The 20,049-nt window shown below is 30.7% G+C and overlaps 1 protein-coding gene across 2 annotated transcripts in view; it reads left to right on the forward strand.

The window, feature by feature from the left end:
* Positions 1–20,049, forward strand: part of Hasp (Hig-anchoring scaffold protein) — a 278,761-nt gene that overhangs the window by 92,911 nt on the left and 165,801 nt on the right. The window contains exon 6 of one of the 2 annotated variants that reach the window (XM_065500847.1): positions 16,610–16,681. The exons of the other annotated variant lie outside the window; for it this stretch is intronic. Within the exon in view, the coding sequence (XP_065356919.1) occupies positions 16,610–16,611 (2 nt within the window). The 3' untranslated portion in view covers positions 16,612–16,681. Of the gene's footprint in view, positions 1–16,609; positions 16,682–20,049 lie in introns of those variants that run through there. 2 annotated transcript variants of the gene reach the window in all.

A 20,049-nucleotide genomic window follows, 5' to 3' on the forward strand; every position in this document is an offset into this window, starting at 1 on the left:
TGTAATATCTGTCAGACCTTTTACTGATTAGGTTTTCTTTTAAATGTTCAAGTTATCCTTTTACTGATCTTTTAATATTATAGACTTTCAAAAAATAGCAAAAGATCTGAAGGTTCATCGTCGCACTGTTTCGTTACTTTTACCGCCGTTACGCACTTTAAACCACCTTTCACTAGAACTTTAAAAACTCAACTGAATATCTATACGAATATCTATTTTCTGTTAAAGTCCCGTTATTTTGCATTTTTAAATGAAGAAGTGTTTAAGACAATATAGTTTGAAAGACGTCAAAATGCATGCAATTGTCGATAATTTTGTCCTCACAACAGTTTTACTGACGATAAGGTGAAGACATTGTCGCTCATCTTGTCGTGGATGTGGCTTGATACAGGTCAAAATGCATGCACTTGTCGCTCACTTTGTCCTGAATAATATTTTATTCAAGACAAGTTCATGAAATTGTCGTTAGCTAATCAATAATGGAGCTTCAAACACGACAACATATGCGACTTTGATTTATACTTGTCCTCACAGGCATTGTATAGACGACAAATTATAAAATGTCCTAAAGACAACATCGACGAAAATTTCGTCTATGACTCTCTGGCCAACTGGGAAGACTTTCTCAATGAAAGGGGCACGACAATGAGGGACATCCAGAATAAATCATCAAACACTTCTTCGAACAAATGTTGCGAAAATCGTGAACGACTAAAAGAGAGTCAATGTCACTAAGAATACCATACAAGAAAATTGCTAAATTCACAAAACCCAAATAGTGTAAGCTTCTTGTTGGAAATTTTCATACATTTAAGGGTGGATTAGCCGACTGTAATGTAATGTAACCATAACGGAACGGAACAGCTGATCCTTTCTATTGTGTGTAAAGTAGTTAAAGCAGTTATAGTGACAAAATGTAACTTAACTGTAACATCTGAACCTGTTAAAAACAGAATTTCTTTACGTTTCTACGTGACATTTACTAACGGTGTTGCCAACTTGTTGATTTTAAAAGTCTTGTATAAAAAATACTTATGCTCAGAACGCTTAACAATATTTTCAATGTTTTAAATATTTCAATAATAAAAGATAAACTCACTGTTTATTGTTGATGTTTTGTTTAAGCTTTGATATTTTTACAAATAAAGCTTGAGTGTCTGTAATTCTCATTCACTCTATAGTTTGATTTGTATAATATCTTTAGTTTTTCTAAAGCCTTTTGGGAAAAGGTTTCCTGATGATCTGGCCTAAGCAACCAGTGAAATGCGCATAGTCTACGTTTACAATGCAGAAATTGAAAGGTAGACAGACGAAGTTTGATGGCGAGGTGTTGAAGAGGTACAGTGTGTATTACACAGGTTTAGGTTAGTTCAAAAGAGAATGAGAAAAATGTCTGCCTTTCAATTTCTGCATTGTAAAAGGGGACAAAGGAACTAGCATATCCCACAACAATAAATGTCAGTGAATTTATCAATAATTGGGAAATTTAGCACAATTCTTACTAAAAACAAAATTTTTTTATTGTTATGGTAATATTTACTTATTATACAAATTAGTTCACACAATCATTTATAAAATGTATACTAATAATAGTCGAAAGTAATAAGTTTGAAAATATTAAATTAATATTTTGTATACACAATTTAAATTAACAAATTAGGGCCATTATTACAACTTGCCTTTATGTTCGAAAAACTTTAAGCAATAGAAAAAGGCACCCTTAAATTTAACTATTACTATTACGAACATAAAGGCAAGTTGTAATAATGGCCCTTAGTATAAAGTACAATACAATATTAATTAATTTTTAAGTTATCGGACCTTTAATAAATAAATTCTGTATGACAAGATAATAAATAATATTTATAATTCTCCTAATGGGTTAATATAAACATATATGAAGTCACTTCGAAGCACTTCACAATGATGATGAATACATTATGTGTAAAAAAATACGGTTTTTTAATACTATACCAAAAAAGTTTAATCATTTTTTTTTTAAAATCGCAGAAAAAATTTATAAAATCGCTTGAACAGTATTTAAAACAATTGTGTTGATAACACTTTCAAACAGCTGTTTAACGGTGCGTTTACACATGCAAGTAGATTGAGGAAAGTTGAGAATACGTATTATTATCGAAAATGTCGAAAATACATCGAAATGTCTACAAGTTGCTTGAGCGTTTACACATGCAAGTAAAAGTTCATTTTAAAAATGTGTCAAAACGTAAACACATTATTATTAAGAGTTGCCTAGGATACCACATACATATATTTGTAGGGAAATAATTGTTATAAATAATTATTATTATTACTTTAATGAGATTAGTGCTCTTAAATTAATTTAATAGCGTTCTTTATTCATATTTGAAGAGAAAAAACAATTTTTTTTACAAATATACATAAAATAAGTTAAAAATATAATAATTATTTTACCACAATCCAGTAATTTTTTTTAAATTTTTTTAGTTAGGCAACTCTGTTTGTGTTTTTGACACTTTATTGCAGTAAGTGTCAAAAAATCACTGTCCATCGAAATTCACTAGGCAGTGAGCTGTAAGTGGCTGCATGTGTGCTTGTGTTAGTGCAAAAGTGTGAATGTATTGTGTTTTTCGAACTGTTACTTGCATGTGTAAACGCTAGGTAAATTTGTTTGTTTATGTCAAAAACATATGACACGTTTTTAATGTTCTATAATTGCACTGAAGTGTTACGTTAAGTCAACATTACGGTTACATTACATCAACGGTCGGCTAACCCAGCATTTAATTTATATGTTTTTAAAAAGTTGTATTGGTTTACAGCCACGATCGGCAACTCCTATACACAGTGCATTTTGGCCGTTACTAAATTTACACAGACTACTTACACGCATAGAAAACTGAATTCAGTCAATTCATATGAGCTGTCATAGAAGAAGGTTGCGTTGTCGCTCGTTTCTTGCTTTAGCACACGAATTTTTATGAATAATTGTTAATGCAAAGGTGGATAATTTATATTATTGTTGTACCTTTCTTAGCATCTACACTACATATTAAGTAGTTTTTAGAAATATAAACTATTTTAAATGTTTTTTCTCTCACCTTTAGATGCTTAAAAAGAAACCAAACAAATATTTACTACATTTGAACTAAAACAGTATTATTTTTGTTCCAGATTAGTATTATATTTAAATTTCAGTTTTCTATGCCTGTCCAGGGTTGTCAGATTTTTTTTAGACAAGTTAAAGTATACTTCTGACGCTGAAGTCGACTCTAAATATAAAACTAGCTGAAGTTGTTTTTAACTCGTTTAACAACAGCATCAGCTGTTCTTCGCCGAGTAAAAAAGTTCGTCACAAAGTAAAAAAGTTTAAGTTACAAGATATTGGTATAGATTTAGCAATTATTGAACAGTTATCAATAAAATTAGTACCAAAATATATTAATTATGATATTAATCTTATCTTTTCCATTTTTCAACAACAAACATCCTTCTTTAGATGTCTGTTTTTTGTTGTATTTTGTATGAAAACATTTTCTACATTTGCGGTGGCACCCAGTTAAAGTCGGTTCAATTTAAAACATACTTTAATTTTGACTATGGTTGCAAATTAATAAAAAGCTGGTTTTTATTTTAAAGTTGTTTTTAAAAAGAACCGACTTTAGTGTTTGACTATGATTATGGGCCACTAATTTTATGTATGTATTATAAACTTAATTTTTTCGGTTTCGGATTGATATCAAAAGTATACATTGTATTAGAATTAAACTTTTTTAACATTTTATTTGTTGAAATAAGATTATATTGAAATTCCCTTTCTACGCAAGCGTTGCTGGTTAAAATTAACATATTAAGAACGGCCAATGCTAAGCTCTTAAAAATGAAATGTTCCACATGCATCTCAATAATTGTAAACTTGTGGCCAAAAATCTGAGTCCAATTGATATATGCTAATTTTGACCATTGCAATTCATATTCCCCTGCAGATACTTTTGGATTGAAAAATAAAGTTGATGAATTTTGAATTACGGAACATTTCAATTCCATTTTAATATTGAAAATTCATTATACATACTTTAAAGAGTTATATTTTCTGGTAACCGTTTAAGCATTTCTTTTAAAAGCTTTTTAAGTACAAACAACAATTTTCTTTTAAAATTTCTACGTCATATTCCTCCATTTTTATATTTTGTAATTCAGTTTCAAATTCTGTGCCAAAATCGATAGATTCCAATGGCAGAAAAGAATTCGGCGAACAAATAGCCAATTTTAATGATCATATTAAGTTATCAATATTTCCATTATAAACATTTTAGAAGAACAAGTTAATATTGTTGAAACTATTTGATCATGGATGCAGCTAGCATACATGATCAAATAAATTGTTAAGAAATCGCCAACTAGTCTGTAAATCACCATGTCGCCAATTCTCACCAAATCGCCACGTTTGGCGAGAAATCGCAACATCTGACAGCCCTGTGTCTGTCTTGTAGTGAAGATGAGAGTACAACTATTTGTCATTTTTTCGTTCTTACACTTAAGGCTGGGTTAGCCGACCGTTGATGTAATGTAACCGTAATGTTGACTTAACGTAACACTTTAGTGCGATTATAGAACATTAAAAACGTGTCATATGTTTTTGACATAAACAAACAAACAGTATTTAAAACAATTGTGTTGATAACACTTTCAAACAGCTGTTAACTGTTTGAAAGTGTTATCAACACAATTGTTTTAAATACTGTTCAAGCGATTTTATAATTTTTTTCTGCGATTTAAAAAAAAAATTATTAAACTTTTTTGGTAATAGTACTTTTTTGGTAAATGTACATATAAACCGTACACATAATGTATTCATCATCATTGTGAAGTGCTTCGAAGTGACTTCATATATGTTTATATTAACCCATTAGGAGACAATTATAAATGTTATTTATTACCTTGTCATACAGACTTTATTTATTAAAGGTCCGATAACTTAAAAATTAATTAATATTGTACTTTATACTAAGGGCCATTATTACAACTTGCCTTTATGTTCGTAATAGTAATAGTTAACTTTAAGGGTACTTTTTTCTATTGCATAAAGTTTTACCTTCACTATTTCGAACATAAAGGCAAGTTGTAATAATGGCCCTAATTTGTTAATTTAATTTGTGAAACAAAATATTAATTTTATATTTTCAAACTTATTACTTTCGACTATTATTAGTATACATTTTATAAATGCTTGTAAGAACTAATTTGTATAATAAGTAAATATTACCATAACAATAAAACGTTTTTTTTTAGTAAGAATTGTTGTGGGATATGCTAGTCCTTTGTCCCCTTTTACAATGCAGAAATTGAAAGGCAGACATTTTTCTCATTCTCTTTTGAACTAACCTAAATCTGTGTAATACACACTGTACCTCGTCAACCCTTTTCCCAAAAGGCTTTAGAAAAACTAAAGATATTATACAAATCAAACTATAGAGTGAATGAGAATTACAGACACTCATGCTTTATTTGTAAAAATATCAAAGCTTAAACAAAACATCAACAATAAACAGTGAGTATATCTTTTCTTACATTTTGCTTTTTATTTATGTATTTACATATATTATTGAAATATTTAAAACATTTTTAGAACATTGAAAATATTGTTAAGCGTTCTGAGCATAAGTATTTTTTATACAAGACTTTTAAAATCAACAAGTTGACAACACCGTTAGTAAATGTCACGTAGAAACGTAAAGAAATTCTGTTTTTAACAGGTTCAGACGTTATAGTTAAGATACATTTTGTCACTATAACTGCTTTAACTACTTTACGCACAATAGAAAGGATCAACTGTTCCGTTCCGTTAAGGTTACATTACATTACAGTCGGCTAATCCACTCTTTATAGAAGTGCAAAATGTAGTAGTATATGTTTGCCGGTCGCGGGTTTTCAAGGCTCCATTAGTCTTTGCGTTCTGTAACGTTTCTATTCTGTGCCGTTCTGAATGCTGTTATATTGTAGTTAGTTTTTCCGTAAGATCGTATCAGCTGTTTTTAAAATAATAACCAAAAAACCAACTTAGTGATTTTGTTACTATTTTTAGTGTTTTTGTATTTAGACCGTATTATTGTGAAAATTTTTATAAATACATATGTACATATATTGTTTGTTAATGATTTAATTTAAACTAATTATTTTTACAATCCAGCCAAGTCCAGCCCGGCTGGCAACCCTACTGCCAGCAATTGGAAGTTGTATTTTCGATATGTATACTAAAATGTATCTCTTTTGTGTCGCAAAAATGTTACTCAGCATATAAAAAACATTTTACAAAAAAAAAAATTACATTACTATCGAATTATGCTCACCTTAAAGTACATTTTAGTTACAAACAAAGATCCCTAAAAATTAACTTAATAGATAATATTAAAAAGTACATTATGATACAAAAACGATCTATTTTAGTATACAAAATAATATTATTTTTGGTTAGTGACAAATTTTACAACAACAAATTACATTACTATCGACTTTTTACTGTTTACATTTCAAAAGAAAGAAGAAGAACATGACAATACTCAGTATATTTATGAATTTTAAAATCATCGGTTGTGTTAAATAAAAAGTGTGTGTTTTAACTTAAGTTCAAATTAAATAGTGATAAATAAAGTTTTATTAAATAATTAGTGATTAATTTAAATTATATTTGTAATTGAAGTGTTTGTTAAAAGTGTATCAATAAATAAAGTTTTTTTTAAAGGTATAGAGTTAGTGCACTAACTAGTAATTTTTTTTTAAAAAATGTAAATACGTATTCCAATTAATTAGTGAAACTTATTTTATATAATTTTTTATACTCTAATTTTTAATTAAAGTCATATTAAGTTAAGTTATATCATTATTTTATTTATTTTTAATGTAAATAAGTATATGCATAGTGTTTTCATAACTGGAATGCAATAAAATATTTCCATTTTAATGCAAGAAGCAGAATTGGAAACATTATCTTCTCTCACTTCTATCACTTTTTAGACATAAATTTAGATATAATATACTAAATGGATAGAATTGGTAGGTATCATATGCGTGGCACGTTTTTTCCCGCACTATAAGAAAGCGATATCATATTCGATGAGTTTCAACTTCAAGATGATACGTTTGGGACACTTTTTGGATAGTAATTGTTGGCAGGGATAGTACCCGTATATGTGAGAGAGTAATTTGAAAAAATTAAGGCCCTAATTTTGTAAATCACTTGCGTTAAACGCTTCACCAACGCTGTTGTGAACGCGTAACAAAAAATATAAAATTTTATAAATCACTAAGCCAAGCGTTTAGTCAACGCCGAAATATTACGATGTCACTTCTATTGTCAAATCTCTACGTAGCCGTGGTTGCCATTGTATAAGTTGATACTAACATTTAAAATAAAAATGTACAAAAAGATATACTTATATCGTGTTGGCAATGCTGTAAGCCAAACAGCTGTATGGCGTTTATTTACTTTTGAATCCATAAAATATTTGTCCAAAGAAGACACAAAAATATATCAAAATAAATATTAAGAACATAAAAATGAAGTTTTCTGCTGGGGTAGAGAACGATACTTGTGGAAGCTCAGTACCGGAATTCTGTAACTTTTTAACGACAAAATTTTGTCGTTAAATTATTAAAATTCATAAGTTAACAATACCTATCGTTAAGAGATACTTCGAATTGAATTATACGGATTATTTTCTTTAAAAATAGTAGGTAAATAACGACATTTGTCAGGTTAACAACAAATAAAATGTTCTAGTTAAGCCATAACGATAATTGTTAAGAAGTTAGTTTTTTAACATAAATATTTGAAATAAGCCGTTCTTTGAAAGTACGATTGGTCAACTTTTTTGTGTTCATTAGATACGGACTGATTTAAGCTTTAAATATATAAGCTAAAAAATCGATTTTAAGACTGTTTTCTTAGAAGGAAATTCATCCGAAACTCTTGTTCTTCTGTTTTCAGTAGGTTTCGCGAATATATGTATTTGGGGGAGCTGGTGTTTGATTTTTAAATATAAATGCGATTATTTATTCACACGACTATAATTTTATCTACCAACACGAAAATACAGTGAACATTTTAATAAATAAAAATGATTTTTTTAATTTTAAAAATATTGAAATTTATATTTTTAACTATATTCGTCGTTAATATGTATTACAGAGAGAAATCGTTAACTTCAAATACTGAATATTAAATTCGTTAGAGCAACCGATATTGTTCGTTACTTAACGACGGTAGGAATATATAAAAAAAGAATTGCGGTACTGGGCAGTCATTTGATGTTAGTCCAAACCTAAAGTAGTTACATAAGTATGTTTATTTCAGAAACAATTATATTTCAAAATGTTTAAATATTTGTTATTTTTTTTAAGAATATTTGACCACTTTTTAAACTAACGCCAAGAAAATTGAAGCGTTAAATTTGACAATCAAAGTGACAAAAAAGTAAGCGTTGCGTTGTATAAAATGTACAATTTCAAACAACTGCAACACAATAACGTAAGAATCAGATGTTACAACGCGAGCAGTCACTTGCTTAATCGCAGTGATTTGCAAACTGTAATTTAATGCAACGCAAAGAAAATGGGCGCGTTGCGTTTTATAATATTAGGGCCTAAGAGTCGGACTACTTGTTATACATACTACTCTTTCAAAAACATTCATACAATATACAATGGATGTTCACAAACTAATAAACAAAAAGTGTATTTAATGTCGCTCAACTCTTTCATAAATCGTCAAAGACAATGTCGTCTATGACGATTTTTCCAACTGGAGAGGTGTCTAATTCATTAGCGATTGTTGTTGCGTAAACTACAACAAACGTAAATGCAATAAAAACAACAGGCAGACTTTGACAGCTCCAGCAACATAAGTAAACAACAACAAATTTTTGCATCGCTCTAACCTTATAATGAATTCACCTTGATATAATCCCTCGAATTAATAGAAATCATTTTTTGTTGAAATTGTCCTTAAGGTAGGATCACACGATTGCCGCAATGCACCAATTATTGGTCTATTTTATACGTCAATCGTGTGATTTCACAACTTATTGGCTCATATGTCAAACCACAACAATATTGTGCTTATTTGGCCCAATCAAATGCAACCCTGGTACGGCAATCATGTGAATGCTTGATAGGCAACATGCACCAATAAAAAAGTTAAAAATACACCAATATTTATTGTGTTCTAGTGCGGCAATCAAAGAAGACAATTAGCGCCAATATTAATTTTTGTAAATGAAATATTGTTTTTGTCAGCCACTCTCTGACCCACATACATCTTTTAACATTTCTTTATTAATTTTTTTATATGATAATTAAGGCCGACGCAATTTTCTTTTTTTATTTAACAAATATTTTTTTCAAAAATAGATTGTTTTTACATTTATGTAAACAAAACAAAATTTAAAATCTAGCACAACAGCTGTTTCTCTGAGTTGCCGTAAACTAGAACAATCGTGTGACTGAAATGCGACAATTATTGCCACTAAATCGCTTTGCGCCAATTTACGACAATCAAATTTATATAAAATGAAGCAATCATGTGACTGCAGAGAATTTGATTGGGACAATTTCTTTATTGGGCCCCAATTCAGCACAATAAAAATTGTATTAAATTGGTTCATTGCGGCAATCGTGTGGTCCTACCTTTAGAACTGTTGTTATCGATATCAAATTTCTCATAAATAAGTTTAATGTAATTCGAAAACATTTTACTTATATTTCTCATTTAACTGAATTTCAAAATCATTTAAAAGCTTCGATATGAATAAATTTTGTATTGTATTACTTGATCAAAATCTATTTCTATAAAAAAAATAAATTTATTGGGATATATTACATCACATCACTAAATTGTAAGTATTCTATAGATTTACATATATAACACTTCGAGACAAAAAAAACTAAAGTAGAAATACCTGGAAAGTAATACTATTTTTCTGATAGCCTTTATCGAGTACAATAAGAATATGTTTTTGAAATTTGCAAAACACCTCCAAAATCTTGAGTTACGGGTAAAAAACCGGGTTCTCATACCTTTAAGCTCTTATAAGCCATTAACTAAGCTGATTTTCAATCGATTTTAATTTTTTAAACGGACATAAAAAGAAGAAACTGTGGCCTTTCCAATGGTATATATATTATTTAAGTATTTTCACAAAATTTGTATGCATTTCTTCGGCAAACATATTTTTGTTTTTATTTTTTTCACCATTTGCTTAACCGCTTTCTTTTGCATAAATAAACTTAAATCAATGCATAAATAGTAAAATACTATGTAAAATCTTCTTCAAATTTAGAAAATGGTGAAAAAATAAAAACAAAAATATGTTTGCTGAAGAAATGCACACAAATTTTGTCAAAATACTTAAATAATATATACCATTTGATTCCGTTTAAAAAATTAAAATCGATTGAGAATCAGCTTAGTTAATGGCTTATAAGTGCTTAAATTTATGAAAAACCGGTTTTTTACCCGTAACTCAAGATTTTCGAGGTGTTTTGCAAATTTCAAAGACAAATTCTTGTTATACTCGACAGCACCTTCCAGAAAAATTGTATTACTTTCCAGGTATTATTTTTTGTCGCATAGTGTAATAACCAACATACATACACATATTTAACAATTTGTTCTCGTACAGGATGAAATATTTTGTTGAACGGACAGTCCTTAGACGAAATTCTGTAAACATGTCGTTTCAGTATGAAGAACCGACTGCTGTGAAAAAGTACAATTACTTTTGAGTCTGGTTCTTATTAAAGGTAAGTTAAATATTCTGTTTGTATTTCGCCTTTAGGGTCACATATATAACACTTAAACACTTTTAAGACATTATTTACAATTTATTTTTAACCCTCATTATCACAATGTATAGTTATAGTTATGTTTTAATCTAAAGTTATACTGACAGTTTTAATAGAAAAATGTTCTCATTCGAAAACGCATATTTGCTATTATTGCTTTACGTCCAGCGTTTTTTAGTGCATATTGTTCGCAGTGATGCTGCAAATTTTTGCAGCCAGCGAATTATTTAGTTTTCTGTTGCAAAAGTTTGTAGATCACACGCCATAACTATAAGTTAACATCTAATCAGACGTTGTGATAATGGGGTAAATGTTTATAAAACAAATTATTGAAATTTTGTTTTATAAATTTAAAAATTGTTTATGAATATGGGGGTTAGTTCAGTATTACTTACATTAAGTAAAAAGTGCATGTCACAGGAAAATGGTCCACCTAAACTTTAATTGAATAAAGTATAGGGAAATATATTTTAAATATTTTGTTACAATACTTTTCTTTCAACTGCAATGGCGAAACAATCAGTCCATTAGCTACACTAGGGTGGTTTAATAAAATCGATTTTTATAGATGCTCACGTCTAGAATTGTTCCTTTTAGTGAAAAAATACGATTGTTATAGTTTTATCTCAATCGGACTTTGCCTTCCCGTGCCGAAAGTGCCTCGAAATTTTAAAATGACTACAGTTTTTTCTCATTTTGACCTCACTTATTTTCTCAACTTCTGGGAATCTAGGTAGAAGCTGTCAGCGATAGCCTTTTAGAAAACTTCAGGCCTCTTTCGGCACGGGAAAGCAAAGTCCGATTGAGCTAAAACAATCCTATTTTTACACTAAAAGGAACAATTATAGATGTGAGCACGTAAACACTTTTGCTCTTTCACAAAAACCACCCTAAGCTACACATCTTCTATATATATAAAAATGGATGTATGTTCCATATGGACACAAAAACGGCTGGACCGTTTTTGATAAAATTTTCAGGGAATTTTTAAGAATATTTTTTCCTTTCGAGAAATAACAGCCTTGGTTTCATCCCCTGTAATAACTCTTCATTCATAAAAAATGAAGGTGAATTCATAAAAAATTACTGTTTTATTCGGAAAAGGGCATCTGCGTCTAGAGACGCGGAAACATAAAGTGAACGCGAATCACGTCTTGAGAAAAATGGGGAAGGGCATCTAAGTCTAGAGGAGCAGAAACGAAAAAGATAACGGGAATCACGGCTTCAGCAAATTTGTCGCAGTGCATCTTCATCGAGAGCTGCAGAGACACTACAGAGGCATATCGAAAGACTAGAAGCCAATCGCTCCCGAATGACTCAATCAAGAGAAAGAATCGATTTAAAGTTTGCGGCATTCCATTACAATAAGGATGATGACTACAGCTTATATTGCTGCGTTATGAAGTTTCCTAAGAAATCCCCGGGAATGTGCTGTTCGAACGATAAAGTTGTTCTGCCACCAATTATTGTGCGGCTTCTAAGTTACATTTCCGGCGCCACACCGATTTCCAAGCACTTCCTTCTAAATTTACGAAAGTACAACTTCAAATGCTTTCAAATTACGTCTTTTTTGGCAACTAATATCGTAAACAACGTTGGCTTCATACCCACTAAATTTCAAGGCCAAATGTACCACGTAATTGGATCATTGCTCCCGCTTCCCAATTATGATATATACATGGGGGATTTCACGTCAAGTGAACCAATTTTTAAAATCGATGTCTTTCGATCGGGATGAAATATACACCAAGGTTAGACCTATTGGATACTATCCCACTCGCATCCCACTACCAGACAAAAAAGCTCTTAAAGGAATAGACCTAAGCTTTCTTTAGATAAAAAAAAAAAAATTTTAAAAAAGTTCCCCTTTTGAAAAAAATTCGATTTTGCCAAAAAAAAATCAAAAATTGTATATCTTGAGTTACAAAATGTTTATTTTGCTATATATTCCACTCGCATCCACTAACCGACCAAATAGATCTTAAAGGACTAGAGCCAAGCTTTCTTTTGAGGAAAAAAAAATTTTAAAAAGAGTGCCCATTTTAGAAATAAAAGTTCGATTTTGAAAAAAAAAAAAAAGTGAAAAATTTCATGTTTTGAGTTACAAAACATTTATTTTGAAAAATATCCCACTCGCATCCCACTAAGCCACCAAATAGGTCTGAAAGGAAAATATCCAAGCTTTCTTTTGAGCAAAAAAAAAAAATTAAAAAAGGGTCCATTTTTAAAAAAAAAAACTCAACAAAGTTTTTGATTTTGCAAAAAAAGTCAAAAATTTCATGTTTTGAGTTACAAAACATTTTTTTTGATAGATATCAAACTCGCATCCCGCTAAGCGACCAAAAAGGTCTTCAAGGAAAATATCTAAGCTTTATTTTAAGAAAAAAGGGCCCATTTTGATAAAAAAAAATTAAAAAAGTTTTTGATTTCGGAAAAAAAATATTAAAACTTTTTTATTTTTTTTTTAATATTTTTTTTCGAAAGATTGAAGAAATAGCTATCTAAACTATTTGGAACACATTTTTCTAAGAACAATAGGTAATAAGTTACATGGATGAGAAAAATCACATGTTTGCCAAAATGTCAAATTTTGACCCCCTCTAACTCAGAGAGTTCTGGACCGATCTTGTTGAAAAATTGTGTCTGAATTACTATCCAATAAGTCTAACCTTGGTGTATCATCCCGATCGGAAGACATCGATTTTAAAAGTTGGTTCACTTGACGTGAAATCCCCCATATATATTGATTCCTATGATTCCATGTTGGAACAAAGGGCCGTCGGGATCTGTCCTGTGCCAATAGTTTAATCTCAGACCAAGTTTTTCCTGTTCTGCTAGTTTCGGATTCTAATTGCCTTCTCCAAGTGTTAGCGGGTCTTCCTCTTCTTCTGCTGCCTTGAGGAATCCAGTCAATTTTCATCTTTGATATATCATCATGAGGTCTTCTCAGCTCCATTTCCTCCTTGCAATTTTTATGCGGATTGGTGTTTCGCCTGCTCTTTGCCAGAGGTCTCTGTTGGAAACTACATTCGGCCAAAATATTCGCAATATTTTGCGCAACCAGCGGTTAATAAATACTTGCAGGGATTGTATGTCACTTGCAGTGGATTGCTGCATAATTGAGTCCAATATAACATTGAATAACAGAGGAGATATGATACATCCCTGTCGTATCACAGTGCTTACACCAATGGGATTGCCTAACATGCGTTCATGCAGTACTCGACTTGTTGAGTTGCCATACAGAGCTCTGATAAAGTCGATTAGCTCAGGTGGAATTCCGAAGTCGATGATCCGTAGACTATTTATATAATCGGTGCAAGATTGGTGTGGTCTGAAACCAGCTTGCTCATTACGAAGATCGGCTGAAATTGATGATGACAGTCTAGCATGGATTATGAATCATAGTTAAAAGAGTTATACCCCACCAGTTTTTGCATTCCGTCTCCTTTCTTGGGTAGTTTAATTATCACTCCTTCACTATGTTCAGTAGGAAGAGAGTGGGATGTCCAGAAATCCTTGTTAATAGGTCTGATTATTTCAGCGCTAAGAGTAGGATCAGCCTTGGTACCTTGCCATTCTTCAGTGCACGTATAGCATTAGCGATCTCGGTTTCGTCCGGGCAAATCGTACTCATGTCGGGTCTGATTTGATGTGACGTACAGTGGCATTGTCAGACAGTTGTGGGTTGCGAAGTTCCTTCAAATTTATTTCACTGGAAATGAAGCTATAGAATCCGAATGCTATCGACGAACATGCGTGTGCATTTGTCGAAACATTCTCAAAACAATTGTTGGACATCGGAAATGGAAAAATTCCAATAGATCTCGTCACAAATGAGATTTCGTTCCCGCCAAACTTCTGCCAAATGCTTACAAGTCTTACAACTAAAAAATTATGATGTCAACAATCTCAATGAGCAAATTCAATTGAAACTACCTGACGAAACAATGAAATACAAACCGATTGACATTGTAATGAACGAAGATCAAGCCGTCAATTATCCTACTGAATTTTTGAATTTATTTGAACCAGCCGAAATGCCACTACATGTATTAACATTGAAGGTTGGATCCCCGATAATGCTTCTACGCAACTTAAACGCTCCAAAATTAAGCAACGGAACAATATTGACCATAAACAAATATTTACCAAATTTAATTCAGGCAACAATCATTGTTGGCAGATTCAAAGTCGTAGACGTACTGATTCCACGCATACCGATGATTTCCAACGTCTTATTATTAGAGTTCAAGCGGCTATTTTATAAGTTTAAACAATACATTTTCAAATGTCGAAAACCTAAAATATCCAATAAAGTATACATAGCTTTAAAATTTGTAGTTTTTAGTAGTCAGGAATGGTTAACATTTAATAACTACAAATATGCAAAAGTGCAAAATTATTACTCAGTCCAATGGAATTGTTTAATTATTGGTTTATTCATTAAATTTCTAATAAAACATGTAATACATACATTGTTTAATTAAATATTTGATAATTTTGAAATGATTATCACCTCGACTTTCCGATATGAAACAGAAAATGTTCCAAGTCCCAAAAAGGACTTATATTGGATGCGAACGCACTTCTTCTTAACTGTGATTATTTGCCATTATAAATCATTCCAAATAAGTAATAAAACTGCATTAACAGATTTCAAAAATATTTAAAATCAAGGATTTTTGAAAGTGTTTTGTCTCATGTAATATTTCTGAACTTAGCACGTTTGTACACTAAGCTAACGAAATGTTAAAACACAATAATGAAGTCAAATTTATTGAAAGAAGGTTCAATTTAACGTTTAATAAAATCATCACTAAATTTTTAATGAATCATAAGTGAGATTTGGGGTAAACTTCTAGATTTATGAGGAATTTTATTTTTTTAATAGTTTCATTATATGCAATTGATTCTGAAAAAGTTCTTATGTAAACTCATTGTCCTCTACTATTTAGAATCATTGTAATTCTTAAAAAATTGTAGTTTAGGTTTCAAATCAGAACAAATATTTGATACAATGTGTATACAATGAATATAAAAACTTCTCCAAATCATGAAATTTATGTGTTTTAGTCCCAAATTTTAAAAACCGGTTAACTGAGTGATATAAACCGGTTAACCGAAAATCAACATTTTAAATTAACCGGTTTACAAAAAACCGAGATTTCGAAGAAAAACCGGCTTTTCGGTTAACCGGTTTATAAACACTAAGCAAAACATATGTATATATCTGACCTAAAAATATTATATTTGTCCTTCCAAAATGAAAATTCTTTCCACGCTGTACCTGTCAGCAAACTGTATTCTTTCGAAGAACCCTTCGAATTATCTCTAAAATGTTTCTCAACCATATCATGTAGTTTAGGTGGATGATCAACCGTAGTGTAGCAACCCATCTTGAACTTTATAAATAAACTGAGACAATTGGTCAAAACCGTGTTCGTTCCAATTAACAAGTGTATAAACAGTTAACGAAATAAATCAAAGGAAAATTATGAAAAAGTGCAATATATTAGTTAATGTAAATTTTTGTGCAGTGTTAATTAAATTAATAAAGTTGTGTATGTATTTTTTATTTAAATACAACAAACTAACTAATTTAGCCTCTTTAGTCACAGGTGGACCATTTTCACTGTAATCCACTACAGGTATCAATGTCTACAATTCTAAAAAAAAATTAATTAATAAATGTAAATGAAGAATAAAATTGTTGAGATTACATTATAATTTGACTTCCTATTTATATTGATTTATATTAATAATTCCCTATTTTGCATTTCAGGATGAACTCGAAATTTATCTTCAACAAACGACCAGTAGACGTTTCAGCATCAGTGTAATCGATGTATTCAAATTTGCACATAATATTACAGATATATCTGATGGGATTCACAGCCAATACTTGTTGCTTTAGCTACATATTGATCTAATATTTTTATAATTTAAATATCATGTGTGTATATAAATAAATAAAATTGTAAAATATGTATTAATGATTGATAAACTTACTTGAATATTAAATATAGAAAATCTATAATTTAAATAGACAAGTAATAAAGTATATTTATTTATTTATGTGAGATTGTTTCGGGAAGTGTATGGGAGCTAGATAAAATAATAGTACAATACCCACAGAATTTTGCTTTTAATTTCATCATTAAACTAATATCCGGAAGTCGACCTTACACAAAAACTAGTTATGGACCAATGCTTACGAAATTTGCCAGTTTGATTTTTATTTACACGAAACATATTTGTGCTGATTTTTATTTAAAACATATTTAAAGAAAAAACAAGTAAGGAAGTATGGTCGGTCAAGCCCGACCATATAATACCCTGCACTAAGTAAAAGAGCAAAAACATTTTTCTTTTAAAATTTCAATAATTTATATTTTTGAGTGATTTTCGGGAGTGGGCCCTATATGGGGGCTATGACCAATTATGGACCGATAACCATGAAATTAGGTCGTGTGATTTATGTCTATATTAAAGTAAACTATGATGAATTTTGTGTGTATACCAACATTTTTAAGCGATTTATGCACGTTAAAGTGATTTTCGGAAGCGGGTCTATATGGGAGCTATGACTAATTATGGACCGATCGTAACAAAATTTGGTGACATGAATTTTGTGTATATAAAACTTATTTGGAGCGGAATTTGTGGAGATACATATATAAATTAAACATTTATGACCGATGAAGTCCAATTTCGGGAGGACATTTGTATGGGGGCTAGGTGAAATAAGTTTCAATAGGCTTGGTCCTTGAGCCGAAAAAACAATATGTACCAAATTTCATCGAAATATCTTCAAAATTGCGACCTGTACTCTGCGCACAAGGTTTACATGGATAGCCAGCCAGCCGACCAGACGGACGGACGGACATCGTTTAATCGACTCAGAAAGTGATTCTAAGTTGATCGGTATACTTTATGGTGGGTGTTAGACTAATATTTTACAAACATCTGCACAAACGCATAATACCCTCCCCACTATGGTGGTGTAGGCTAGCCAAATTTTATTGATTTTTAATTATATGATTCAGTAAGTAATTCTGATTCGATAAGGTGAAAAAGCAGCATCTAACCCCAGTTCACATTGAAATGTTGCTTGCTATAACGTATAAATTTATAAAACTATTATATGGCTACTAGGGATGCCAATCCCGAAAACCTGGGATTTTATGGGATCGGGAATTCCCGAATCCCGGGATTTGTGAAAAAAAATTCCGGGATTTTTCGGGATTAACAAATCCCGGAAAATTATGAGATTTTTGATATTTTAGGAAGATTTTTGAAGCTCCCAAAATACCTAGAAAGCTAAATTTCAGCATACTTAAAATACTAATCTCACTTCTAATCCAAACGGAGCCTGATTTTTTAATTTTAATCAGGGAGCAGCAGGTCTCCCTTGCATTGAGAGACTTTTACACAAGTTTATTCATAAATTCGCGTTGACTATGAACGATGCACAGTGGTATGAGAGTATAAAAATAGGGAAATAAATCTGTAACTTTTAAACCCTTACTCTGATTTGAATGAAATTTCACATGCGCAAAGAGGAAGTGTAGTCGAGCATTCTATGGGGACTTGAATCAGCATTTATGAATGAATGACTTATATTGAAATTTATGTTAATATCATTATATACAAATTATGTATTGAAAATAAACTATAAACTAAATTTTTTAAGGATTGCCGCATAATCAAGATATTTATGACTGCTCAAACAGTATTCTGGGGGACAATTGCATGGGGCTAGGGCAAATCATGGACCATTTTCAATACCACACAAATCGTATCAACAGAGAGTATTTTTGAATAACTTTAGCCAGCTGGCTCCTTTCTTGTATGCCATGTCGTGTTTCAAACAGACAGACAGACGGACATTTTTAGTTATAAAATAAAACAGCTTTTCATTTTTAATATTAATATAGGGAGGAAACAAACATTTTAGACCAAAATTATGCAGTTTTAACACTAAATGACTGCCTTACCAATTTTTACATTATTGTTAATGTACGCTTTCCTTAAAATTCTCTTATTATGAACATAGCATATGTATTCAATACAAAAGTTATAAAATTTTCAGTTATGTTTTGGATTTCTCACTGTTATAAAGTTCAGAGTACGGGTATAAATATAAAATGTCTTTTTTTTTTAAAGTTGTTGAGTTTCTTAAGCTAATAGGGCCTGAACTTCCTTAATGTAAATAAAAAATCATTATTTTATTACAATTTTCCCGACGTTTCGTAGATGTTATGTCTACTTTTTCAAGGGATCGTCTATTTAAATAATAAAACTTAAAATTAAAACAATATTTTCAAAACAAACATTTAGAACACTTACAGTTTTTTGTAGATATTTTCTTTACATCAAATTATTGTTACATTTATCATTAAACATATAATATTGAACATAAAATACATACATATAACCACAATTGTACAACTTAGTTTAATATCACAGTTCGTTTAATTAATAGCAACCCTGTAACTCATATTTATATTTGCCGTGTCTTCTTTTAGGTTCATCGTTCTGTCAATTTTTTGTTGTATCCTCAAGCTTTCAATCGTATATCTTTTCCTCTCCATGCCCTCTTTGTCCAATATTTTGACACTTTCAAAATCAGCCGAGTGTCCCGTTTCTAAAATATGTTGTGCAAGTGCAGTTGTCTCTTTTCCCCTCATTATGTCCATTTTATGTTCTCCCATTCTTGTCTCCAAGCTTCTCTTTGTTGTACCTATATATATGAGTTCACAATTTTTGTTGTCTTTTCCCTTGCATTGAATTTCATACACAACATTGCTTTGTTGTTGTTTGTCAATCGGTGTTTTCGTTTTAGAAAATATTGCACTTATTGTCTTATTGGGTTTGTATGCAAAACATATGTTCCGTGATTTAATTGTTGTCTTTATGTTTTTGTTGTCAGTTAGGTTTGGTACATATTGTACACTGTAAAATTTTTTCTGTTCGGTATCAGAATTTGTCATGATGTTTCTGTTGTCATATCTAATTTTCGTTTTAGTGTCTGTTATTAGTGTCCTTATTAGATTTTTAGGAAAACTGTTTTTTCCCAGAATTTTGTAGATGGTTGTGATGTTCTTGTCATGGTATTTTTTATCACTGATGGTAAGTACTCTATTAATTAGATTCCTAGCCGTGTTGATAATTTGACGTTTAGGCTGAGTACTATGGAAATTCATGATTCTGCCAGATGCT

Source organism: Calliphora vicina, chromosome 2, assembly GCF_958450345.1.
Source record: "Calliphora vicina chromosome 2, idCalVici1.1, whole genome shotgun sequence".
Taxonomy (NCBI): domain Eukaryota; kingdom Metazoa; phylum Arthropoda; class Insecta; order Diptera; family Calliphoridae; genus Calliphora; species Calliphora vicina.